General features: G+C 36.8%; 7 protein-coding genes across 10 annotated transcripts; 2 read left to right on the top strand and 5 right to left on the bottom strand.

The window, feature by feature from the left end:
* Positions 1 to 481: 481 nt before the first annotated feature.
* Positions 482 to 2,633, bottom strand: LOC9307669 (glutaredoxin-C8). Its single transcript, XM_021021406.1, has one exon. The coding sequence runs from the start codon at positions 1,138 to 1,140 to the stop codon at positions 718 to 720; it is 423 nt and encodes a 140-aa protein (XP_020877065.1). The 5' UTR covers positions 1,141 to 2,633; the 3' UTR covers positions 482 to 717.
* A 3,186-nt stretch (positions 2,634 to 5,819) lies between these two features.
* Positions 5,820 to 9,733, bottom strand: LOC9307668 (aspartokinase 2, chloroplastic). 2 transcript variants are annotated; one of them, XM_021022254.1, is made up of 14 exons: positions 9,386 to 9,733; positions 8,542 to 9,023; positions 8,365 to 8,447; positions 8,220 to 8,260; positions 7,931 to 8,085; positions 7,606 to 7,755; positions 7,337 to 7,432; positions 7,137 to 7,253; positions 6,943 to 7,062; positions 6,771 to 6,863; positions 6,578 to 6,700; positions 6,379 to 6,495; positions 6,228 to 6,290; positions 5,820 to 6,128 (listed from the first exon to the last, which is right to left on the bottom strand). In XM_021022254.1, exons 2-14 carry the CDS (start codon positions 8,932 to 8,934, stop codon positions 6,042 to 6,044), a joined length of 1,638 nt encoding a protein of 545 aa, XP_020877913.1. In that variant the 5' UTR covers positions 8,935 to 9,023; positions 9,386 to 9,733; the 3' UTR covers positions 5,820 to 6,041. The 2 variants fall into 2 exon arrangements, with proteins under 2 accessions (XP_020877913.1, XP_020877912.1); XM_021022253.1 differs by having other exon boundaries at positions 8,542 to 9,017.
* Positions 9,734 to 9,801: 68 nt separating this feature from the next.
* On the bottom strand, positions 9,802 to 12,029 carry LOC9309714 (U3 small nucleolar RNA-associated protein 18 homolog). 2 transcript variants are annotated; one of them, XM_021022255.1, is made up of 2 exons: positions 11,808 to 12,029; positions 9,802 to 11,558 (listed from the first exon to the last, which is right to left on the bottom strand). In XM_021022255.1, exon 2 carries the CDS (start codon positions 11,533 to 11,535, stop codon positions 9,925 to 9,927), a length of 1,611 nt encoding a protein of 536 aa, XP_020877914.1. In that variant the 5' UTR covers positions 11,536 to 11,558; positions 11,808 to 12,029; the 3' UTR covers positions 9,802 to 9,924. The 2 variants fall into 2 exon arrangements, with proteins under 2 accessions (XP_020877914.1, XP_020877915.1); XM_021022256.1 differs by having other exon boundaries at positions 9,805 to 11,555; positions 11,808 to 11,958.
* Positions 12,030 to 12,050: 21 nt separating this feature from the next.
* Positions 12,051 to 14,412, top strand: LOC9307667 (mitochondrial phosphate carrier protein 3, mitochondrial). The gene is made up of 6 exons (XM_002873599.2): positions 12,051 to 12,493; positions 12,845 to 13,206; positions 13,284 to 13,327; positions 13,450 to 13,664; positions 13,788 to 13,912; positions 13,996 to 14,412. Exons 1-6 carry the CDS (start codon positions 12,176 to 12,178, stop codon positions 14,054 to 14,056), a joined length of 1,125 nt encoding a protein of 374 aa, XP_002873645.1. The 5' UTR covers positions 12,051 to 12,175; the 3' UTR covers positions 14,057 to 14,412.
* Positions 14,413 to 15,943: 1,531 nt separating this feature from the next.
* On the bottom strand, positions 15,944 to 17,613 carry LOC9309713 (translocon-associated protein subunit beta). Its single transcript, XM_002871551.2, has 6 exons — positions 17,327 to 17,613; positions 16,913 to 17,011; positions 16,722 to 16,830; positions 16,462 to 16,533; positions 16,321 to 16,326; positions 15,944 to 16,230 (listed from the first exon to the last, which is right to left on the bottom strand). Exons 1-6 carry the CDS (start codon positions 17,506 to 17,508, stop codon positions 16,111 to 16,113), a joined length of 588 nt encoding a protein of 195 aa, XP_002871597.1. The 5' UTR covers positions 17,509 to 17,613; the 3' UTR covers positions 15,944 to 16,110.
* Positions 17,614 to 17,684: 71 nt separating this feature from the next.
* LOC9307666 lies at positions 17,685 to 20,912 on the top strand. Of its 2 annotated transcripts, none has more exons than XM_021022249.1 (12): positions 17,685 to 18,364; positions 18,507 to 18,794; positions 18,873 to 18,953; positions 19,037 to 19,098; positions 19,176 to 19,326; positions 19,404 to 19,500; positions 19,575 to 19,641; positions 19,738 to 19,836; positions 19,944 to 20,036; positions 20,131 to 20,285; positions 20,353 to 20,457; positions 20,545 to 20,912. In XM_021022249.1, the coding sequence occupies exons 2-12, from the start codon at positions 18,590 to 18,592 to the stop codon at positions 20,639 to 20,641; spliced, it is 1,212 nt and encodes a 403-aa protein (XP_020877908.1). In that variant the 5' UTR covers positions 17,685 to 18,364; positions 18,507 to 18,589; the 3' UTR covers positions 20,642 to 20,912. The 2 variants fall into 2 exon arrangements, with proteins under 2 accessions (XP_020877908.1, XP_020877909.1); XM_021022250.1 differs by having other exon boundaries at positions 17,685 to 18,552; positions 18,589 to 18,794; positions 18,873 to 18,947.
* A 534-nt stretch (positions 20,913 to 21,446) lies between these two features.
* LOC9307665 (zinc finger protein KNUCKLES) lies at positions 21,447 to 22,734 on the bottom strand. The gene has a single exon (XM_021022252.1). It carries the CDS (start codon positions 22,095 to 22,097, stop codon positions 21,621 to 21,623), a length of 477 nt encoding a protein of 158 aa, XP_020877911.1. The 5' UTR covers positions 22,098 to 22,734; the 3' UTR covers positions 21,447 to 21,620.
* Between the last annotated feature and the right edge of the window lie 493 nt (positions 22,735 to 23,227).

Raw genomic sequence — 23,227 nt, 5'->3', positions numbered from 1 at the left:
ATGGAAGTAAAATGTTCAAAAACCTTCCAAACTCAGAAAATGTGACCTTGTAGTTTTCTTAATTTGAGAAGAACAAAAAACAAATAGAGGGTGACAAGGGAATTGTATGAATGATTGGAGAAGTAGTGTTCTCTAAAAAAAAAAAAAAAAAAAAAAGTAGTGTTCTCTATTATTTATTACTTAAAGCAAAATTGAATTAGCAAAGAATTGATAGCTGTGTAAAATCACTGACGTTGTTGAATCAGCATGTACTGGCTCTTCTTGACGCAATGGTCGGGTCAAAATCACGGATTATTGTTGGTGGGTGTCCACGTAATCTGGAGTGGGGACCCTCATGAGGTGATTATTTACCCCACAAGTTAACAGTTATAACGGTTAAGAATTTAGGTCATGAAAAAAACCCTCCTTGTTCTTGTCTTAATTTGACCATTAAATTTTATTTTTGTTAAACATGACCATTAAATTTTGTGAAGCAACGTACTGTCAAAGATTGTAAAATTAGAGATAAGGAAGCTAACAAGAGACATATTGATTAGTAAACATTTATATATTAGTGTGATTAAGATAGACAAAAGAGCTAAGCTTAAAACAAACGCACAACTCTTCTCTCTCACTGTCCCTAATTCAACACTATAATTAACCTAATCTTTTTTTGTCCTTAGAAGTCAAAGAAAGTAAAGAAAAACGAAAGGTTGGTTTGGAGGATGAGATCATCAATCAGAGCCAAAGAGCGCCAGCATCTTTGAGAAGAGGGACGAGTGAGCCATTGATATGTGAAGCCATCACTCTCTCCATTGCTCCTACCATCTTTCCTCCGATGAACACCACCGGAAGTGCCCCCGGAGAAGTAGCGCCACCGCTGGAACAGCCCAGGAGACGGAGGAGAGCTCGGTGAATTTCAACGCCGTAAGGGAGGAGGTCGAGCTCGTGGACGGCGGGGCTGACCCCCATTCCACGGAAGAGACGCTTGATGGCGTGGCACATGCAGCACGTGCTTACGCTGAATATAACCACCGCATTCTCTGCCGCCATCGACTCTATCTTCGCCAGTGTCTCCGATGGAAACACATTCATGTTGTTCATCACCTTGCTATTGTTGTTGTAGGACAACGACCCTCGAGTTTCTGTTTTGTATTGCATTTTTTTTTTTGTATTTTTAGAGAAAGAGAAAGAGAAGAAGCTACAGAGAGCGAGAGAATGTGGGTGTGAGTTGGTTGGGGGAGAGTGATAGAGGCATGCAGAGTATTTATACAAGGTGGAGTTCTAAATTTAACTGGTAGCTAGGTTTTTATTTTATTTTAAATGGCATATATATATAGAGAGGATATGCCATATAATGATAACAAAGTGATTGATGTGATGTGATAGTCATGGTTGTTAGCTTTTTTATGATAGGATATTATTTTTAAGAGATATTTAAGGATATTTATTATTTCTTCAAGATTTTACAACAATATAAAAGTAGAATATATATTTTTCAGTTAAATAGGTTAGTAGAATAAGGGAATTGTTGGTAATGGATATCTCTATCCTTCTTGTCGGCTTTTTCTGTAATATCATCTTACACAGTTACACTAGCTAGCTACTTTTGTCTGCGAAATTGGTCCAATATAATCAAATACAAATGGTCCAATATGCATATATGTAAATATGAATGGTCCAATATATAATATTATGGAGACGCGCCGAATAATAAATTTGATGCTGCCAACATTATGTGAGCAAGTCGTAACGCAGAGATGAGGTCGAATGTTTGGATATATGGCCGGTGGTTTTCCATTATATTCCGTATTCACTTTATGCTCAAATCCTCTAATTAATCTCTATAAACAAGCTACATATAAATACCATTATCAAGATGATCACAAAAAGGAGTGGAATCTTTTGTTTGGATTTGTAATCCAATTAGCATCTCACAAATGTAGCGCTAAACATAAATACAAGTTGGCATATTTTATGGTAATCAAGATCGAATTTCGTGACCATTTTATTATTCTTAGCCCATATAAAATTGGCTAGTTAATGTTTTATAAAAAGAAATAAAGGACTCATCAATATTCTTGAGAATGAACTTTTAAAAGAGATATAGTTGCCACCAGAGTTAAGTTGCTTACCATCAGAATGTCAGTGTTCTTGATGTATGGAAATTACAAGTTGGCATGTGTTCTTGCTAGCTACTTAGCTAGCATCTTTATCTTTATGTATATATATGATTATTAAACGTTGTGAATTCCGTTAGATAAAAATGTATAATTCATATAGTTTAGATTTGTAGATAAGTTTTACCAAAAGGCTGAAAAAAAAAGTTGAATTTTACAAAGTTGGTCACATGCTTTTTTGGCTTTCATGCATGCTTCTGTCTTCCTTTTTTATCTGCAAATTTGCCTTCTTGTTTCTCATGTTTGACCAACCCCTCCCAAAAAAAAAAAAAAAAAACACTAAAATAAAAGCATTTATCGTTGTCAGCACAAACGATTTTTTATGAAATTTGTAGGTACCATATCTGCAATATAGAGTCACCCTCTCATCGATTATATATGAATAAAACTCCTAAATTATTTATTTTCTCCCCTAAATTATTCATATTCTACATCTATTTGTTTAAATAAAAAAGAAAAGAAAGGAGGCTTAAGATATTGGCCTATTGGGTATAGTTGAAGTGAGTCCGAAGAGAAGAGTTATATGTCCCTTCATTGGTTTAAGATTTGGTGTATAAACTAAAGCTGATTTATATGATTTGGACTAAATCTTTGTCCTTAAGATAATTAAAAAATAACAATCTTTGAGGGATTGCGTTTGTCGGACCACTTTATCTATATATACATTTTTGGATGACTTTTAGCAAATAAATCCTGGAGTTGGAATGTATTTACGGATGAATGCCATTGGCATTAATTATTTAAATTTGAAAAATATTAATTAAAGATATTACCAACACGATTTCGAGAATCATAAATTCATATCTTCCTTAATTTTATGAGTCATTAATGTGATAATCTTTAGGAAATATTTCTCTCTAAAAAAAAAAATCCACATTAATAAAGGCATTAAAATCGACGCTAACAATTAAAATATTTAGATATTCAATTATTTTAAGATTCTTATATCTTATTTGATATTTTTTTTTAATATCTCATTCTTTAATTACTGCGTTTAGAATTTATTGGTTGTTACCTGGTGAAATTTATTGGTTGTTACTTAATAAGTAACTAGATCATGACCCGCACGTACGTGCGGGGTTTCATATTTTAAAAAATTCCTAACAAATTTTAATTCAGTATAGATTATTTTGTTGTTTTTAACTTTTTATGATATATATTTTAGTTTATTAGATCTGGATCCACATACGTGTAGAGATATTTTTATATAAATCGTTATATAGATTTTAAAAATATAAAATATTTTGTTGTGTTAGTGAACTTCGTAATAGTATAAATATTATAAAGTTAGAGTAATGAACAAAATTCAGTTGCGTTAATGCATAATTATATTTTAAGATCCAGATTAATTTAGTTGCAAAAGTTAAATGGTGTTACATTTTTATTTTCTTAACTAATCTAAACAGTCCTAACAGTTTGATTACATATGTTAAATAGGATATGAATTTGATTTTAGTTTGGGTTATTTCATGTATATTAGCTAGGCGTAACTATTTTGGAACATGAAAATATACCGTCTGGTATATGTCATAAATTCTTTGTCCCATAACTTGTCACGTATACGTAAAATAAAAATATTATGGTCCAATATCTGTCATAAATAGAGTATGTGTAACTGAAAACGTATGTGTGTAAACAAATTTATTTTATATAGTGCTCATAACCCGAACTCATGCCAGTTGGGTATTTAGTTTGATTTTTAATATATGTTTCCCTCCCATCTCGTCTCGTAATTTATATTTTCATTTTATTCCATTAAAATCATATTTCAAATTCTTGTTTGCTTACCTTTAAATACCATACAATATTACAATATATATTGTGAATTTTGCGGATTAATATGTATGCTGTTAAAGTTATATTTTAACAAATTTATTAATGATTCTAGTTAAATTTTGCATATTTTTCTTTTCATTATTTAATCATAATTAATTCGATTTTTGGGACTAAAATTAAAACTTGAGATACATCTATAAAAAGGATATGTTATTGCTGCATAATTTGTTTTGAATGCAAAATATATAATGAGTTCACATTATTTTGAAAACTGTGTGCAATATATTATGGATCCAGTTGAGAAGAAAAAATAAACACAAAATATTTCGAAATTAAGATGTACAATCTTTTGTTTACATATTTCCAAAACCTTCTCTAAACGAATGCCATAATGATAATTACTTTAAATTTATCATTATTTGAATTTATTTCATAGTAAATATAAATATTTGTTAATATCTAATATCGTTTTCTTAGAAATTTTGAAATAAAATTTTGTTTATATTTCAAACTTTGTGAAAATATTATAACAAAACTGAGTCTTAAATATTTGTATTTAATATTTTTACGAAATTTCAAATTCAATCTTAAAATCCTCCATTGATAAAACTTTTTAAACGATAGTGTTTTTAATTTTGAATTATAATTTTATTATTTTTCTTTTTATTTTTGATATGGAACAGTTTATTAGGATTGGTTTAGATAAAATTTTAGTTGGATATCAAATCTTAGTTTTTTAATTCTCATTGGTTAACAACTTTTTAGAAAAAAAAATAAATTTTCGTCCATAATTAATATGAGAGAGAAAGTGAGTTTAATTTTTTGGAAACTAATAATTACTTTAAAGAATTTTACTATTTTTTTATTTAAATATATTATTTTGTGATTATTATTGTATCTTTAATGAATTTATTTAAAAACAAAAATTAATGGCATTTTTGTAATACTTTACACTTTATAAGGTTATTTATGTTTGAGTGCTTCCTAATTAATAGTATAGATTATGGTGCGTTTATTTTAGTTAATATCTAATTTAAAGGATTTGTTTTCTTTTATTATTAATAAACGAATAACATGTATAGAAATAAAAGATTTTTCTTGCGACTCCATAATAAAAATATTAAACTCTTATTTTCTACATTTCTTACACATAATATCCTCTTATTCAATAACAAAAAATATATATTGCATATTTTTAAAAATATTTATAATATTTAAAATTATATAAAAAGTTTGTAATATTAATATTATTTCAACTCTATACAAATTTAATATATATGTATATATATCTTATGGGAACCATTTCACGGGACTGGTAATATGATGGGACGGGTAATATGATGGGACGGGTTTGGGTTGATATTTATAAAAGATAGTATACCACGGGTGAAATCCTAAAATTAACAATCAAAATAATCTATCAAACAAATTATATTTTGATTTTTTTAAGAAAATATAGCTCCGCGGTGTACCGCGGGTTAAAATCTAGGTGTATGTATTATTATATATATAAAAATGGAAGGCCGTTACAGAAGCCTTACGTAACAGATATCATCAGTTGTGTATTTCTCGTTGACCGGCTGGTCGGTCGGATATGACCCTGGTGAAGTAACTGTTGCTTATTCTTTTCAGGAAGGGTATTTTCGGTATCATCTAAAGTGTTTCTTTGCTTTCTAAGCCTGCACCTTCGGTGTCCACTTTCCTCTTATACTGAATTCAATTTACTTTTATTGGTTGAAATGTATTTTGTTACAAACTATTATTGCAAGAAAAAGGTTATGACAATAGGCTGATCCGCTGATGTCAAAATTAAGAAACTAGCTTATATAGTTTTTAGAAAATTAACAAAATAGTATAATTTTTAACCATACTAAAATTATGTTATTGTAAAAGAACTAACCTATGTTTATTTCTTTAATTTTAAAAGAACTAACCTATGTTTTATAGGCTTTGGCTCAGATTATGTTATTGTATCACAACAACAACAACAACAGAAACAACAACAATAAGAACAAGAATGTGAAGTTGTTCCAAGTCTTGACACATTCTTAGCATTAAACTACGCACATAAGCAGACTTGAAGGAGAGAAATGGCTCTCTGCTGCACTAAGAATCGGTCTCAAAGAATGCGGAGTGGAGAGCCCTCACACATTGCTCTGCCTCTTCATCATTCACTATCAATGAGATGTTTACCTGACAAACACACACACACACACACACACATCTCCAGTCATTATAACATAAGAATACCATATTTCATTCACTATAATGTAGCAGCAGACAGATTTTAACCTTAGATGCACCCTGCGAGATCATCTGCACATTCACTCCATTGCTTCTAAGGACTTGGAACACCTGTTTTGTCATTCATTCCATTCCCATTAACTTTAAAACTTCAAAATTCAAAATTCAAAAGAGAACACAAGACGTTGCTCTCACTCACCTTCTCTAATATGAGTGAGGATTTCTGAACATTTCCTATGAGAGAGATGATTGATCTGCGCTGCAGCAGTTTCACAACAGCAATCTTTTCTAGCTCTTCCACCAAATTATCCAGTTCCTGTTCACACCAATCACTTATAACCAATACTACATATGACCCTCACAAAAGAAACAATATATCAAAGTAAAAAGAGTCTTACATTTACCCGCTGAATTAACTCTCTACCCCAGAGCTTTGCTGGATCCAATGTCAATGATATACTAACTTCACTTGTTGCCACAACATCGACCGATATGCCTAAATCTTCAAATGTGGTAAACACCTGCACATGCATGCTTGCAGTGAGATATTAAACAAAGTCGAATAAAGATATCATTATCCAATTACATTACCTTGGCAAGGAAACCATACTGGCCAAGCATACGGGTGCTTGCTATGTCCAACATGGTCACATTACGTTTCAGAACAATGCTTGTCAGCACGGCCTGCAAGAAATTAAAGGAGGGAGAAGGGGTCATTGATATTTTGATATAACAAGTGTAAAAACACATTTGTTTCACGAACCTTACTCATGTCTCTTGATCTCGTGATGACAGTTCCTGGAGCAGTGGGGTTGTACGAGTTCTTCACCCTTACAGGAATGTCGCCATCTCTTGCTGGCCTCATAGACAGTGGATGCAGCACCTGCAATGGAAGAGGAATATGCTCAGCCATCAGAGAGAGAAGAACTCATTAGCCTAGATAACACACGAGATTACCTGGGCACCAAAGTAAGCAAGCTCAGCTGCCTCATCGAACGTTAAGTATGGAACAGATTGAGCTCCAGGATATATGTTAGGATCACAAGTCAAAACTCCATCCACATCTTTCCAAACCTACACCAGATTAAGATAAAAGAAATCATTGCTTAACAAAATTTAATCTACATGATGCAATCTTGGCTAAAGCCATCAAATACCTGAATTTCCCGCAGTCCTAACGCTTTCCCAATCGTTGTAGCCGTCAAATCACTACCACCCCTACCCAGCGTTGTTATAGCACAAGACCTCCATCCCTGCAGAAACACATGCATTCGAGATTGAAGTTTTGTTTTCAAAATTGACACAATAAGCAAAACAACTTTTGCGCAAAACCCATTCCAATATATAGAATAGATGGGAACCAGAGTTGTGGACTACATATATCTTGATCCACGAGAATAACATAAAAGGTCAGAAAAATATAAACCTTTCCGAGGAAGCCAGTAACAACAGGGACTGCATTTTCCTTGCTCCAGTCGCCAACTAGTGTTTTTGAGACGGCAGGATACGTTGCTTCAAGTATATCAGCATTTGTAAAGTCGTCTGTGGTAATAAACCCGATCTCAAATGCATCATACTGCCAAGTGCCAACAACAAGTGAACAACTCATCAAGTCATGAACTAAACTCATGTTAAGAGTACAAAATTGTGAGCATTGACACACTCTCAAGTTTGTTTAATCTGTCTGACGAACGCTGCAATTATATAGTGTCAAGGTTATGCTAAGACCAGGATGTTAAAAAGCAACATACTTGACGCGCTTTGTGGCCAATTTTATTGAGATACGCAGAGAAAAGCCTTGTGGACATGCACTCTCCAAATGAAACCAAGTAGTCCCTTGTACGTAAGGTTAACTCTTTCATCATTGATATGCCTTTGAGAAGCTGGTGTAGTCCTTCTAGGTGTTCTACAAATGGATTGACCAGAAAAATGGATTCAGAAACGAAAAATTCAACTGAATGAGCAATGCAAAATGCTGAAACTACAATAGGAGAAAAGGTCAACAATTCAAGCATCGAGAAAGAGAACCAAGGTACTTACTTTCAATAACCGTTGTTTCCACTCCAAGCTCAAGAGCAGTTCTGGACATAGACAATTTTGTTTTCCATGAGAATAAGGCTAAATTTGGACTGTAAACACTAGATAACAATCCAATACACATGAGAAAACATTGTTTTATTTTAACCTTAAATGGAGTTCCTTTATAAAGCTCAATTCTTCAATACTTTCTACGTTAGTGACACCGCAAGTAACAGCCTTCTCTCCAGCCTAACGAAAGCGAAAAGCCAAGAAAGTCTTTCAATCTACCGATAGCAAAAACGTCATAAGAAAGAAGTAGTAAAGATAAAAATTGTTGTATTACCTTCAAAAGCTTATTAGTCGTCTTTCCCATTGCTGATAGCACAATGACCGGCCTCTCATCTGGAAAGCTGAGTATAAGATTGGCAACTTCTTTCATCCTCTCTGCTGATTCCACTGATGAACCGCCGAATTTCATTACACATGTCAACTCTTTGCCAGTTGCGCTTGAATAGCACGTCTCGTGCTCTTTTCTTTCAAGCAAATCGACTCTTACATCTTCACAACTAACTCTCAAAGCTATATTCCTACAAGAATGCTCTACGGCTCTAAAAACTGCACTACTTGAAGGCAATGTAACTGAAAAAGTAGTCCCCTTTGAGCCAAAATCAAGCCTCTTTGAACTTAACGCAAGCACTGGAGCTTTAACTCCGTACAAGTGCAATGAAGCCGTCATTTACTCAATAGTGAAGCTTGCTAAATCTAAGAGACTTGAGTGTTGTGATCTCGACAAATGGTACAGCTGTGCAATGTGGAAACCTGCAACTTTCAAATTCACAGAAAGAATATCAGATCTTTCTCAAGCGATCTAAATATATATAAATATAAAGAATGAGGTAAAACCGTGTTAAGGAATGAATTATGAAAATTTCTGTTGAATCAGTTAATTACACTGTATGTTGACTAGGGGAGACAAATGACTGAGTAATTTTCAGTGAAATCAAACAACCAATCCTAATAAACAACATTATAAGAGGAGCACTTGTGAAGCATATAAACCAGAAAATGTGTAATCTGGTGCTTCTTCATCACCCAAATGCAAGAAATGTTGAATCATTCGAGAAATTAGAAAAACAAATATCAAAACCCAGAGAAGCCAAAGTAAATCGACAAATGTAGACAATTACCTTAACTGGATTTCCGTGAATAAAAACAGTAAAAAATGGAACTTTCCTTCGGACACAGCTGAAACGACCGGTCGGATTCGCCGGCCAGGCTCCGAAGGAAATACTAATTTTTTTTGTTTTTGTTTTTGTTTTTGAAGAGTGAAAAAGCGGCTTAAGACCATTATTAGAGAAGGCAGAGAACGTGAGGAGACACAAACGCTACTCTGTTTGCCCTTCCAAGAATGGACGGTTCAGATTCAATCTCTGGATCGAGATACCCTTTCAGCTATTAGTAAGCCACTCTACTAAATTGTACATTTGTGTTAATCATGAAATAATGTCGCCATCTTTTTTTTTCTCCTGCATATTTATTTGAGAATGGTACCAAACACTACAAAAACGTGAGAAAAGAACACTTGGCCCACACTCAATCCCAAGAATCAGAAAGAAAATTTTTCATTGATCGAAAATTGGATAGGAAAATTGATAACATAGTAGTACTTGCGACAAAATAAAGGATAAAACACAACAATCCCAAAACTGCCCTTGCTAAGACCACTTCAAGCATTCTGGTAATGATGCAGTTTATACAGCAAAACTTTTCCGGCGGCGTTTCCCATAGCCATGAAGCCACTTCCGGGGCTGAAGTCTAGGCAGCGAGGGTAATGCATTGTGCTGTTTGGTGGCGGCCAGTTTGAGAAGACCGTTAGGGATGGAACATGGACTAGCTTTACGCTGTTTTTGTTCCTTGTAGAGACTATAGCTAGAATCTGAGCATCATGGTTGAACTTCATGAAATCTATCTTGGAAGTGAGATTGTCCACTGTCTTTATCGGCTTTCTCTTGCCTCCCACAAACTCAGATTTCTTGTAAATGTTTACTATCCCTCTGTCGGTTCCAGAGGCAAACAATGCTCCGTTTAGCGAACTGCAAAGAGAAGTGCCACAAGTGCTGCCTTCATCCACGCCTTTGTATAAGCATTTCATTGTTCTCAGATCCCAGACGTAGATTTGCCCGTCACCTCCTGAGCTCAACAAATGCTTCCCATCATCGCTAAATGCTAAGGACCTAACTGAACCGTTCATCTTTAGGGTTCCTATCAGCTCTTTTGTTTTTGTAGACACAAGTAAGATATAACCTTCGTTGCCAACAAAAGCTATGGTGTTAGAGTCTTGTGACACCTCAAACTGTTCCAAGCTTTTCTCCTCTCTACCAACCAAAGGGCCAATTTTGTCAAACTTTGCCTTCTCCAAATCAAAGCTGTAAAAGAACTTTCTTCTTCCGGAGACAATGACCTGAGAGCCATTGGGCAAGAAAGCCGCTTTATGAATGGGACAGTCCTCAAGAAAAATGCTCTGGATCTTGGTGTTCCTCTTTCCATCAATCTGGAAAAACCTTAACCGTCGATCCAATCCAGCAGTGAGAAGCAGCTGAGCGTTCTGATGGAAGTGGACAGAGTTTATTGCGCCATTTGAAGGATCCGCTGCATTGGCATCCACAAGCTGTGAGTATTCAAGACGACCAGCACACAGCTTGTTACCACGGGACTTCACCACAAGATCTTCATTCGTTCGAAGGATATCATCAACTCCTCCATCCTGGGTATCATCATCATCTGAAGACTCTCCATCAATGATTTGAGAATCTGGCCGAGCCCAATCAGTCCCCGGGTTTAGCTTAGCATGATGAGCCCTCAGCCTTGCAATGTACTCAGACCCAGAGATCAAGCCCTCATTCTCCTCTTTCCTTAGCTTCCTCAGACGGTTGACACTAGCTATATCAATGTTTATCTGTTTCTCTTCTTCATCCTCCCAGGCGGCTTCTCCCTTTCTAGTTTCCACAGCTTGACCATTCTCTTCATCATCATCATCCTCGTAATCCGGAATCTGCCTCACAGCAGAACGGTCTACATGAAACAAAGCCGAACCATCTTCTTCTTCTTCCTTACCAAACGTAACAGGTGAGTAGAGTGACCCGAATATCAAATTCTCAAGCTTTTTCATTTCAACCAGCTCCGATTCTTCTAGCTTCTCCTTCTCCTTATCTGTCTTTCTTCTCTTTCCCCTAGTGAGATCATCATCGGACCCAATCTCTTCCCCATCTGTGTACTGTTTCTTGAGCTCCTCTCTTTTCTTAGCCTTACTTGTCGGAGCATTCTGAGATAAGCTCATCTTTCAATACCACAAATCCACTGCTGCATAAAACAAACAACAACGATAAGATTCGCAGCCAAGCTCGTTATCAATCGGTAATTAAACCCTAATTTCGAGAAGGATTACTACAGAAGCTACTACTTTGACCTAATTCATGCACAAATCTTATCCAAGCTCGTTATCAATCGGTAATTAAACCCTAATTTCGAGAAGGATTACTACAGAAGCTACTACTTTGACCTAATTCATGCACAAATTTGATTACAATGAAGAAACAGGGAACAACTTACAACGTTGACGAGCAGAGAAACCTTGTAGCGGCGAGAGAGCTTTTCTTCTGGTTGGATTTTTTAGGGTTTTACAATTTCATTTTCCAAAAAAATTAAAAAAATAGTAATTGGAACGTTTCGTTGTAATAACCTTTAATGGGTCAACGGGTTTTATGCCTCTTGAAAAAGCCCATGGGCCAAGCCAGGTGAAAGAACAATGTCACTTTCGTAATTATCGCAAAGTATATGCCTTGTTTCATCAGATTCCATTTGCCCAATAAAGTCCGAGATTCGAGAGTTAATATCTCATTGGTGCTTTTGGTTTAGCAAAGCGTGAGATCGGAAAGCAGACATCGCCTCCGTCTCTCATTCCTTCCTCCGCCGCCGCGATGGAATCTCCGAAGAATTCTCTGATCCCGAGCTTCCTCTATTCATCATCTTCATCCCCGAGATCCTTCCTCCTCGACCAGGTGCTGAATTCCAACTCCAACGCTGCATTCGCCTCCTCCAATCTCGAGAAATCTCCTTCTCCGACGTCGATGATTTCTCGGAAGAATTTCCTTATTGCGTCTCCCACCGAGCCAGGGAAGGGGATCGAGATGTATTCACCTGCCTTCTACGCTGCTTGTACCTTCGGTGGAATTCTCAGCTGTGGTCTCACTCACATGACCGTGACTCCTCTCGATCTCGTCAAGTGCAATATGCAGGTATGTAACCTTTAGATCCGTTGTCTTTCGTATGTTTTCTGAGCTCATGTTCGCGGATCTGTGTTCCTGTGTTGCTTAGGTAGTGAGATCTGCGTTTTCGCCTTGTTTTCGTGGTTTGATAGATCTGTGATTTGATTTTCGTTATCGCTTTGTTATTTCCCTGACTATTGGTTTTGTGTTGGATTCCATTATCTGAAGAATTGTTTCATCCATTTCCATGTTTATATATGAATCGTTCTATTTCAATATACGTTGATCTGGTCTGAGTTCTGGTCCTTCTTTTGTTAGTTGACGTGGTATGTGTGGAATGGTTCACTTGGTCTTGTAATACTGATATTTCTTGTTATCTAGATTGATCCAGCGAAGTACAAGAGCATTTCTTCTGGTTTTGGAATTTTGCTGAAAGAGCAAGGTGTCAAAGGCTTTTTCCGTGGATGGGTTCCTACTCTTTTGGGGTACAGTGCTCAGGGTGCCTGCAAGTTTGGATTCTACGAGTACTTTAAGAAGACTTACTCTGATCTTGCTGGACCTGAGTACACTGCCAAATACAAGACTCTCATCTACCTTGCTGGTTCTGCTTCTGCTGAGGTCATTGCCGATATTGCACTTTGCCCATTTGAAGCTGTGAAGGTTCGTGTTCAGACACAGCCTGGATTTGCCAGGGGGATGTCTGATGGATTTCCCAAGTTTATCAAGTCCGAAGGATACGGAGGGTGAGTTTTTCAATACCAATAACATTATATCCCTTGTTACTGCTAGCCTTTTGTGTCTGATTTCTTGCTTTTTGCAGCTTGTATAAGGGTCTTGCTCCACTCTGGGGACGTCAGATTCCTTGTAAGTTCTGGCCTCTATTTTGCAACCTCTTGCAAAATTTCTTTTCTTTTTTTTGTTTAGTCATGAGGCATATGTAATTCTCTAAAAGCAAAGTGTGGTGATGATATCTACGAATTTTACAGACACTATGATGAAGTTTGCTTCCTTTGAGACCATTGTTGAGATGATCTACAAGTACGCAATCCCCAACCCGAAGAGTGAGTGCAGCAAAGGTCTGCAACTCGGGGTGAGTTTTGCAGGAGGTTACGTTGCTGGAGTGTTTTGTGCAATCGTTTCTCATCCAGCAGACAATCTAGTGTCATTCCTCAACAACGCTAAGGGAGCAACCGTTGGAGATGTAAGTCACTATGTTTGAATACAATAGCCAAAAGCTAGAATGGCTGCGTTCTGGTAGTTGTATACAAAGAAACTATTGATTTCTGTTGCGGTAGGAATGATATTCAATTTTTGTAAATTGCAGGCGGTGAAGAAGATAGGTATGGTGGGACTGTTCACAAGAGGGCTTCCTCTAAGAATTGTGATGATCGGGACATTGACTGGAGCACAGTGGGGATTGTACGATGCCTTCAAAGTTTTTGTTGGCCTGTAAGTTCCTCTCTCTCTTCACTTACTTCCTTACCTTAATACCTTGAGAATGCAAAACTCTCAATTCTTTTAATCTGGTTCAGGCCAACCACTGGTGGTGTTGCTCCAGCCCCTGCCATCGCAGCTACTGAAGCCAAAGCCTAACAATGACGAAAAAGGGTTAGGAGTTCGATGGGGTAGGATTTTTGTTTGGAAAAATAAGAGAAACCATACGGTAATGAGGAAGAGTGAGTAAGCTCAAACTCTTCCTGATTTGAACTTTATCATTTTTGTTTTTGAAATTTGTGTTCCTGAATTCAGGATAGTGCTCTCTCTCTTTACATACTCTCTGCCTATTGTTTCTTGTCCTTTTTTTGTTTATGTGATGTAATCTTAAAGATGAGAGGGACACACTCTAGGATAGAGAGAGTGGGCACACCCACTTACTACTTTTTATTCGGTTTCAGTTGAAATTCTCTTTTGGTTGCTCTTCTGTTTCATTTTAGTTGCTCATTTTTATTTTGCTTTTTTTGTTTGTTTCATAGATTATATAAGCATCTTGTCTTTTTTTGTCATCATCAAATCATATGTAGATAGATACTGAATACCACAAATCAAATGTAAAGCGCTAACATAATGCATAAATAATTAATAAACCTAAGAAAAAAATAATATCGTCCACCGTGGGGCGAGCTCAGGGCCGGCCCATGGGTAAAGCCCATGAAGCAAGGGCTTTAGGCATCAAATAATTATAAGTAGTTTTAGGGGCATCAATTTTTAAAATGTTACTGTGGTCTAGTGGTTAGATTGAAGTCTTTTGTTGTACAGGTCACGGTTTCGAATCCCACACATGTTAAAACTTGTATTTTTTTTTTTTATAACAGCTTTTGTTAATGGGCCAAATTTTTTTTTGCTTTAGGCACTCAAATAGTTTGGGCCGGTCCTGGGCGAGCTAGACGGGCTTCATTCCTCAACTAAGGTATTTAAACTGTTGTACACAATTAACAGATGTACCATTGTAATTGGATGGCTCCAACAACAAACCATTTGTCCTCAAACCAGTTTATAAACCTAGTGTTAACGCTGTGTTTGCTTGATTGATTATTGTTTTTAACTCTACTCTGATAGTTGTGTAACGCGTCTTGAACTCTTGATAAACATGGCAAAAGCTGCATTATTCCAACCCAGAAAAATCAACTTATCTGACTAGTAGAGTGTAGAATATTATTTTCAATTTTTCAAAAAGCAAAAGAGATAGATAGATAGCCAGATTTCAAATGCCTAATATGATATCTATAAATTTTGTTAAAATCATCTTAAAAGTATCGACTTATTTATAAAATTATTCCTCATTTTTTGAATTTATACAGGTTTCTGAAAAAAAAAAAAAAAAAAAAAAAAAAAAAAAAACAAATTAAAAGGTTTCTAAGAAATGTTCCATATGAAGGCTTTGAAGAAGTCTAATTATTACCTTCTTCTATATGTTGTTCGTAACAAACTCAAAATTCACTTGAACACCTGACCAAACACATCCCTAATAAGTAATAACAAACCTAGGCTTTTTTTTTGCAGCATATAACAAACTGAGTCTTTTGCTCGCTTATACTAAAAAATACCATCATACGATAAAGGGATCAAGACATGCTAAGTTTTTAAGGGAATCACAAATCTGAAAGTTTTCAGGGAATCACGGATGATAAAACATATAACAATTTATGCAATCACAATGGCATCAACATAGCAAACATACACCCCCAACAACTCTACTAAAACCTCCTTTTCCAACTTCAACTAAAGAAAACATCACAATTACCAAAACAAACAAAAACTTATAAGCCACAATACCTAACCAATAACCAGACTAGATTCTACAACAAAAAATGTGAGATTCAGAGACTGCAAAGCAAACAGGCAATGAAACTAGACAGAAACAAACACAAGTCACACAGCAAAGATAACCAAAATGGGTAAAAGCAAATGCTGACAAAACCATAAAAAAAAAAAAAAAAAAAAAAAGGGGCAGAACCCAGATAAAAGAGAACTCCATGACTATGCTCTGACAAAGAGATTAAGCAAAACCAAAATAACTCTTTGAACTATGTCCTCTGCAACACCAAAATTAAATTGTGTTCTCTAATTCTTACAAGTTTTGAAACTTTGTTTAAGTGTCAAACACAAAACAGCACCGTACCAACCTTTCTCACCTTCATATCACTAACTTAACGCTTCTTCTTGCTGCTTGCCTTTGATACGTTGGACTTAGGTGTTGCCACCAAGTATATGAACAAAACCACCATGGAGATCACGGAGACGAGTGATCCATATTTCGCCAGCAACCTCTGCAACAATTGAAACACGGTAATATGAGAACTGATATATATATATATTTGATGATTTCACTGGGAAGTGAGAATTACACATCGAGTTACCTTGGCCTGAGATTATTTTTGCAGCATCAAGAGCAACATCCAAGACACAACACAAGATAGCAATGAAAGTCAATAATGAGAAAAGAAAAAAAAACTCCGAGTAGATGATTGAAAGAACAGTCCTTAGAAGGTCAAATTTACCACGTCCAAAATTTTCGTTGGAGGTTTGTCTGCGAGGATGTCTAGAGGTAGTAGTGGAGTTGAGTACGCTTCCTACAAACAAGAAAACCATAATACACGATTGCATCACATAAGCAGATTTTTAGAAAACCAATGGCCACAACAAGAGAAAGTACTTCTGATAAGAAAGATTAATTAGAGAGGTTTATACACTCATAAAGCTTAGTTGCTTCTACCAATTCAAAGAAAAAGAATGAAGGGCGCGCTTATGAATGGCAAACCTGAAGAGCTGGCTTTGTAGGGATACGGAAAGTAACGACAGCAGGAGCACCGTAGAAGACTCCTTTAACCTTGGCCTCCAGTTCGAAAGAATGAGACAAGATACCTCCTCTACACACCAAATATCAGATAGTGACGGAAGGAAAAGCTAAAGCAGCCTCTAAAACATTTATAATTCAAGGAAGAAACTCACGCATCAAGTCTTTCCCATGATTTCGAAGTGTTTCCATTAACAACCTCAAAAGTAGCTTTATCCCAGCTATTATCTGTCAGAGTCACATCATACGCCGTCCTGAGATCAAACACCAAAAATATCTGACACAATTAGCCAACATTCATGAAAAATCTCATAGTAATCGTAGCAGGCAGATACGAAATTCACAAACCAAATCCAAAATTCTGAGGAACAATGAGATCAGATCAAATGGCGTTTCGTTTACTAGCAACTGATATACATACGTTAGATCTAAAGATATCTCAAGCATAATCTCCAAATCTACATTGACCAATCTCTCCATGCAAATCAAAAACTAACACGGATCGGAAATGAAATCGGAGAAATCAAACGGATTGGGAAAAAAAACTAGATGTGAGATAGAAAACTAACGAGGATCCTTGGTTATAGATGTCGTAGGAAACGGAGACGCGTTCGGCGCCAGATTTGAGCCTGTTGAGAGTGGCTTTCTTGTGAACCACCATGAACGGAACTTCCGAGGTCGCAAACGAAGCAGAAACAAGCATGAATACCGCCATGGCGGAGATCAGAAGCTTAGATAAAGCGATGGCCATGGTTTGTGATCTCCGACGCTGAAGTTGTTAAGCAGATGCGGAAACAGATCTACGAATGTTTTCTTCCGCTCAAGATACCTCCGACGACGATATTAATCACCACCACACCACTACCACCCAGCAAACAAAAAGTCAATGATGGGCCCAATTGTTTTTTACCTACTAATGGGCCTACTTACAAAGGCCCATTCTATTAATAAACTTTGCCAAGTGTGTTAGTAGAACAATGAAGATAAATCAACTTGTAACAAACAGCCTGTCACCTGCCACAATCTTACATGTTTCTTCTCTCACACCACATTTAGATTGGATCCATATACTCCCTTGTACTTATATAATCATAGATAACATTTTCTATTAATTGTCTCGTTTAATAATAAAGTCTCTTGAGAAAATGGTTATAGTAGCCAACGATTCATTTCAGTCAAAAGACATATTGACCCAAATTAATGGAGGTTTTGTTACCATAATCTCATTTTCATTTCTAATAATGTATTGGGATGGAGTAAGAAAAGAGGGTAAAAACTAAAAAAGTTGATTTGATTCAATTAATCAAGGTGGCGGGAAAGTTAAGGAAAGAAGTCAACGAGGAAGGAAGTACTAAAACTAAAACCGGCCGAGAGCCAATAAAAATTAGGCAAGTGGGGGAATATGAATTCACAGGTACCCGTAAGAAACATAATTAAAACTTGGATTAAACCGAAAGGCATGTGATTTTCCTTTGTTGGTTAATTAAATCACGTATATCTATTTTGCTCGTTGAAATAGAGATCGAGCATGTGGAGGGATTGCATCGAACTCTGAAACCTGAGTGAATCTTCTCTTCCCATCATCACATGCTTACTTATCTCTTCTGGTTAGCTCTCTGAGATTCTATCTTCCAGATTGTTCTTTTTATATTTTACTTAAAGCTTCCAAAATTAATCCGGATCTATCCGATTCAGGTTGTTCCAAAACCTCCTTATTTTGACATATATTTGTCAATATATATTGTTTAGGATGCTTCTGTGAGCAAGAAAAAGCATAGCAGAGAGAGAGAGAGAGAGAGAGAGAGAGAGAGAGAGAGAGAGAGAGAGAGAGCATGGGGTGTGCTACATCTACTAATGCTGTTGTGGGAAGGAAGAACAAGAAGAGGATCATTCAAGAATCTGTAGTTTTTGTTCTGCAGTTCCGTGTTCCTGTTCAGTCTGATCTTCAGCGCCAACTCAAAGGCGTTGCTCCCAAGACAACCATTGATCGGTTGTCATGTCTAAGGAATCAGATTGAGTTGGTAGCTGAGGACACAGGTATAGAGAGATTAGAGACCATCTTCTTCCCTTTTTCTTGCGTCTTAAGACAAAAGGTTTCCATCTTTTCAAATGCAGGGGGTTCTGCCATCTCTGAGTTGCGTACAGCTTTGGAGGAGTACTTGTGTCTTCTAACCGGTCTTATCAAGAACAGTTCGGGTTTGCAAATTTTGATTGACTTAACAATTAGTGTCTTGTTAGTATAATCAAATGGTGATATCAGAATATTTTTAACACTACAGAGAATGATGGAACGGAGGGCTGCGTGGAGTTCAAATGGAGGACCCTTGGAGATGGTCCACGAGTAAGTTCGGTTTTCGCCTAAATTAAGCAGACTCTAAGGTTATGTTTGTTCTTAACTATGTGAAGGTGTGTATACAGGAAGAGATATGTTGCACAAACCTTTGGATGGAGATGTTGATAGTGATCCACATGATGGCTGCTTTGGCATTGACTGAAGCTAACTCTCTCATGATTCCAAAGAATTGCTATGCTTCTGGTTCTGGCAATGGCGTCCGTGTGGTCTCGACTGGTCTGGCATCTTTTACTTTAATACTTTTATTTTTGTTGTGTTTACAAAAACCTGATTAACCTGTCACTTTTAATCAGATTGCAGGAGAGATGCGGTTGACTTGCTGCTCAAGGCGTCAGGATACTTGGAGTTCTGCGACCGAGAGATTCTGACTCAACTTCCTCCTGATATAAAGTATGAAGAACAAATACAGAAAATCCAGAATCACATTAAACTTACATATCTGCAAATTTGCTATCTGTCTGCAGGAATAAACTGCCAGATGATATGCAGGAAAGTGTATTACAAACTCTCTCTATCCAAGCACTTGGCCAGGTTACACACACACACACACATACTTTGAAACTGTGACTCCTAAACTTGAATCTTGTATGGTTTTTAATCTGTAAGTTTGGTTGAACCTCACTGAAGGGAACTGAGATTCAACTTGGATTGGCAGTTGATAGCCAGAAAGCAACATTATCTGTGAAGAGGAGAATTGCATGTGAGCAAGTCATCTACTTCACTCAGGTCCTTATAGTTTAATAATCTTCACCTTCTTATAATTGGGGCATGGTTTTGGGACAATCATGGGTTTTTTGCTCTTTTTTTGTAAATTGATCCCATTATCATTTCAGGCATATCACTGCTTGTCTAGTTGTGAAGCAGTTAGCCATGGATGCGCCAAGAAGCTTCTCCGGTTTATCTACTGGAAGTTTCTGGAAGCAAAGGTATGTATGTATAATGTATACATATGAAAGCTATTATTGAAAGTGATCGCATCTATGTTCAATCTCTCTGTTATGTTCTGTTTTTTCTTTACAGGCTGCAGCATACTACTACCATGGACTGGTAACAGACAAGGGAAGTGAGCCGGCTTGTCACGTGAGCGCGGTGTGTTGTTTCCTTGCAGCTGCAGAGATCCTAGGAGAAAGCAAGAAGGCCTGTCTTAGCTTCTGCTTAGCTCCTCCTGTCACAAGGTTTGTGTTGTTGTGTAATATCCAAACATGTGAACTGTGATTGATTAAGAATTTTTGTTTTTATCAGGGCTCCTCCTATGTGGGGTGTTATGAAGCATTTGAGCCAGAAGATTCCAGAAGTTGCTTTTAGAAAGTCTCAGACGTATGGATACTTGCTTGAAGAAGAAGAGAAGTAAGTCGTTAAGAGTGTTGTCTTTGTAGCGTCTGTTTAAACTAATTAGAATCAAACAAGATTGCTGATGATATGATAAAACCACAGGGCAATGCAGTGTTTGCCAGAGCTTCCAGACTTTCAGTTGTCATTGAGACCAGACGATTTTGAACTGCCTGAAATGGAGGATGTCTCTCCCGCATGAAATCAGACTCATTTGCTTAGAGAACATCTTGACTAGTACTCCTCTGAGAATCATGATGATAGTGACCTTGATCGTTGAGCAAGAAGCAACTCTCTACACATATTCTTTGAGTATTTTACCACTTATAATTGTAATGTAATATTTTGTATTCTTCTCAGACAAAATCTGATACTTCTACTTGAGTATAGTGTGAGTGACTACTTATTTTCTTTGATAAGAAATTTGGAAGGAAAAAGAAATAAAAGATGCTGATAAAGAAGGCGTTTAGCTATGTTGGAGAAGAAATGGTTGTTATGTGAGGCGCTAAAAAACGGCACGCATTTAAATTGGAAATAGCATTATAACCGCAACGTCACGTGAGTTAGTCACGTGTGGGTGATGATGATTGAGATGTTGGATTCCACACGTACAAGGACGAAGTGGTTGTTGTGTGAAGCGCATAGAAACGGCACGCACTTTACTAGTCTTAATTTGGAAAAAAAAAAAAGCAAAATAACCATAACGTCATGTGTGGGTGATGATGAGATGTTGGATTCCACACGTACCAACTTTGTAGAGGCGGCTAGGGATTTCGACGGCGGTAGTGGTAATGATCTCCGATAAAGACATAATCGTATTTTTTTATCTCCCAATTAAGAAACCAATCAACGTTAATTGTGTAGTAATTGGGTAAGACAGCGATGAAGAAACGCAAAAAGATTCTGATTATCACTCATCACCTGTCGCATTTCTAATTAGCTAGCCTAAAACAAGCGAAATCAACGGTGACGATCGTTAATCCATCAAAGAGAAAAGTATCATCATCAGAAACTTAAAACCGAAACGATCATCGTCGTCATAAGTAATATCCAAAAAAGGTAGCAGCTAGTTATCAAAAGCAGGACATGAACTCTACTACATAGCTCCGAAGTTGTACTTAAAAGCTAGAGTCATCTGAACAAAAAAAACAAAACAGAGAGAAAAAAAAAGCAGAGATAACTTATAAACGGAGAGAAAGGTCGAGATCGAGAGGCTCGTCTTCTTCCATGACGCCGTTGCCGTCGTTGTTACCGGATAGTCCAAACGGGTACACATACGGAAACGGATTAAACGGATCGTACCCACCCATCGTCATCATCGTCGTCTGCTCCTGAACCGGTTCGCTTCCAGAAGTAGATCCTTGAAATGGGTTTTGGTAAAAGCAAGGGTAAGGACGAAGAAACGTGTTGTCGTCGAGGATGGGTGGAGAGTTAGCAAGGACGCCGAGGTTACGACGAGCAGCGGCGCGTTCGCGTTTGTGAGCGTTTTGGTGACCGCCGAGAGCTTGAGATGTGTAGAACTTGCGGGGACAGTACTGACACGGGAAGAGACGGTGGGAAGTCGGATGTGAAGAAGAGGAGAAAGAGTGACGTTTGCTCGATGATCGAGGTTTTGCAGGACTCACGAAATGATGGTAAGACGGTGGTGGTTCCGCCATTTTTGAGAGCTTTTTAAGCTACAGAGAAGAGAGGAGAGAGATGATAGAGAAGATGAGAGTAAAAGTAAAAAAGCGAGAGAGAGAGAGAGAGAGAAGAGTGAAGGATGTGTGGGTTTTATGGGAAGGGTTTAAGCTGTGGTTGCTTTTTGTTTGTTTGCATCGTTTGTTGCAGAGAATATTTGGTTTGTAAATTACTTTTATGCCCTCAGCTTCTTTTCTCTCTAACGGATTTCACAGATCCCAATTAATCCTTTTTGCTCCATCGTTATTTGCATGCTGCTACACGAACACGAGGGTCGTTTTCTATACTAAAGAATTTATCACAAATTCGGATGCAAATTAAATTAGTTCTTTCCTTAGTAACAACAACAAATATATGTATTGAAATAAAATCATGTATTTTTGTAACAAAAAAAAAAAAACGTGTTAGAGAAGACTAATAAAATCGTTTAGTCAGTCATTGGAATAAAGAAGACTAATTAAATGTCAGAGAAGAAAGTATTTATTCGAGAGTAATTAAAGAGTAAAAAGAGGTTAATTATAAAGATCGAAATCTTTCGTCGTTGAGAAAAACAGAGAATGGAGTGGAAAGAGAAACAGAGTTTGTTGTTGTTGATGGGACGATCACAGTACTCTCTCTCTTTCATTTATTTGCTTTTCAAAAATAACATTAAAAAAAAAAAAGAGAGGGATTGGTTGCTTTATGGTGTTGGAGAGAGAGAACGACACGTGCTGACTAGACAGTTGTATGCAGTACAAGTGAGTGAACGAACACTCTCTCACACTTCCAAACTCATTAGCATTTTGAAAAATCGTAAGTAACACATCACTTTTTTTTTTATCAAGTTTAAGCGTTTTTGATTTGATGGTACCTTATTTGTTGTTGTTGTTGTTGTTGTTGTGATATATGCACAAAGAAGACAACAGAGACAGTGAATCAAGTTCCAAGATGGAATTGCCAAACAAGGAAGGTTTCTATGTTTCTCTTGCCTTCTTTCGTTTTTTTCCATTCTCTCACTACTTACCTATCTATCACTCTCTCTTCTTTGCTACTCATCATTATTTATCGCCTTTCTCATTACTTCATGGATTTTCTCTTTTATTTTACACATACTTATTTCTTCTGTTTC

This window comes from Arabidopsis lyrata, assembly GCF_000004255.2.
Source record: "Arabidopsis lyrata subsp. lyrata unplaced genomic scaffold ARALYscaffold_6, whole genome shotgun sequence".
Classification (NCBI taxonomy): domain Eukaryota; kingdom Viridiplantae; phylum Streptophyta; class Magnoliopsida; order Brassicales; family Brassicaceae; genus Arabidopsis; species Arabidopsis lyrata.
Note: the sequence above shows the minus strand (reverse complement) of the source record. Positions and strands in the feature narration are given on the sequence as shown.

What these genes read in the sequence shown, in the direction of transcription:
- LOC9307666 (XM_021022249.1), top strand. Translation starts at nt 18,590, where the DNA reads ATGGGGTGTGCTACATCTACTAATGCTGTTGTGGGAAGGAAGAACAAG. An exon ending in CAACTTCCTCCTGATATAAA is followed by an intron (nt 19,501 to 19,574) that starts GTATGAAGAACA and finishes ATCTGTCTGCAG; the next exon opens with GAATAAACTGCCAGATGATA. An exon ending in AAGTCATCTACTTCACTCAG is followed by an intron (nt 19,837 to 19,943) that starts GTCCTTATAGTT and finishes TTATCATTTCAG; the next exon opens with GCATATCACTGCTTGTCTAG.
- LOC9309714 (XM_021022255.1), bottom strand. Translation starts at nt 11,535, where the DNA reads ATGAGCTTATCTCAGAATGCTCCGACAAGTAAGGCTAAGAAAAGAGAG.
- LOC9307668 (XM_021022254.1), bottom strand. Translation starts at nt 8,934, where the DNA reads ATGACGGCTTCATTGCACTTGTACGGAGTTAAAGCTCCAGTGCTTGCG. An exon ending in GGAAACAACGGTTATTGAAA is followed by an intron (nt 8,086 to 8,219) that starts GTAAGTACCTTG and finishes ATCCATTTGTAG; the next exon opens with AACACCTAGAAGGACTACAC. An exon ending in TTGCTTACTTTGGTGCCCAG is followed by an intron (nt 7,063 to 7,136) that starts GTAATCTCGTGT and finishes CTTCCATTGCAG; the next exon opens with GTGCTGCATCCACTGTCTAT.
- LOC9307665 (XM_021022252.1), bottom strand. Translation starts at nt 22,097, where the DNA reads ATGGCGGAACCACCACCGTCTTACCATCATTTCGTGAGTCCTGCAAAA.
- LOC9307667 (XM_002873599.2), top strand. Translation starts at nt 12,176, where the DNA reads ATGGAATCTCCGAAGAATTCTCTGATCCCGAGCTTCCTCTATTCATCA. An exon ending in TCGTCAAGTGCAATATGCAG is followed by an intron (nt 12,494 to 12,844) that starts GTATGTAACCTT and finishes CTTGTTATCTAG; the next exon opens with ATTGATCCAGCGAAGTACAA. An exon ending in AAGTCCGAAGGATACGGAGG is followed by an intron (nt 13,207 to 13,283) that starts GTGAGTTTTTCA and finishes TGCTTTTTGCAG; the next exon opens with CTTGTATAAGGGTCTTGCTC.
- LOC9309713 (XM_002871551.2), bottom strand. Translation starts at nt 17,508, where the DNA reads ATGGCCATCGCTTTATCTAAGCTTCTGATCTCCGCCATGGCGGTATTC. An exon ending in ATCTATAACCAAGGATCCTC is followed by an intron (nt 17,012 to 17,326) that starts GTTAGTTTTCTA and finishes GTTTGATCTCAG; the next exon opens with GACGGCGTATGATGTGACTC. An exon ending in TCATGGGAAAGACTTGATGC is followed by an intron (nt 16,831 to 16,912) that starts GTGAGTTTCTTC and finishes TTTGGTGTGTAG; the next exon opens with AGGAGGTATCTTGTCTCATT.
- LOC9307669 (XM_021021406.1), bottom strand. Translation starts at nt 1,140, where the DNA reads ATGCAATACAAAACAGAAACTCGAGGGTCGTTGTCCTACAACAACAAT.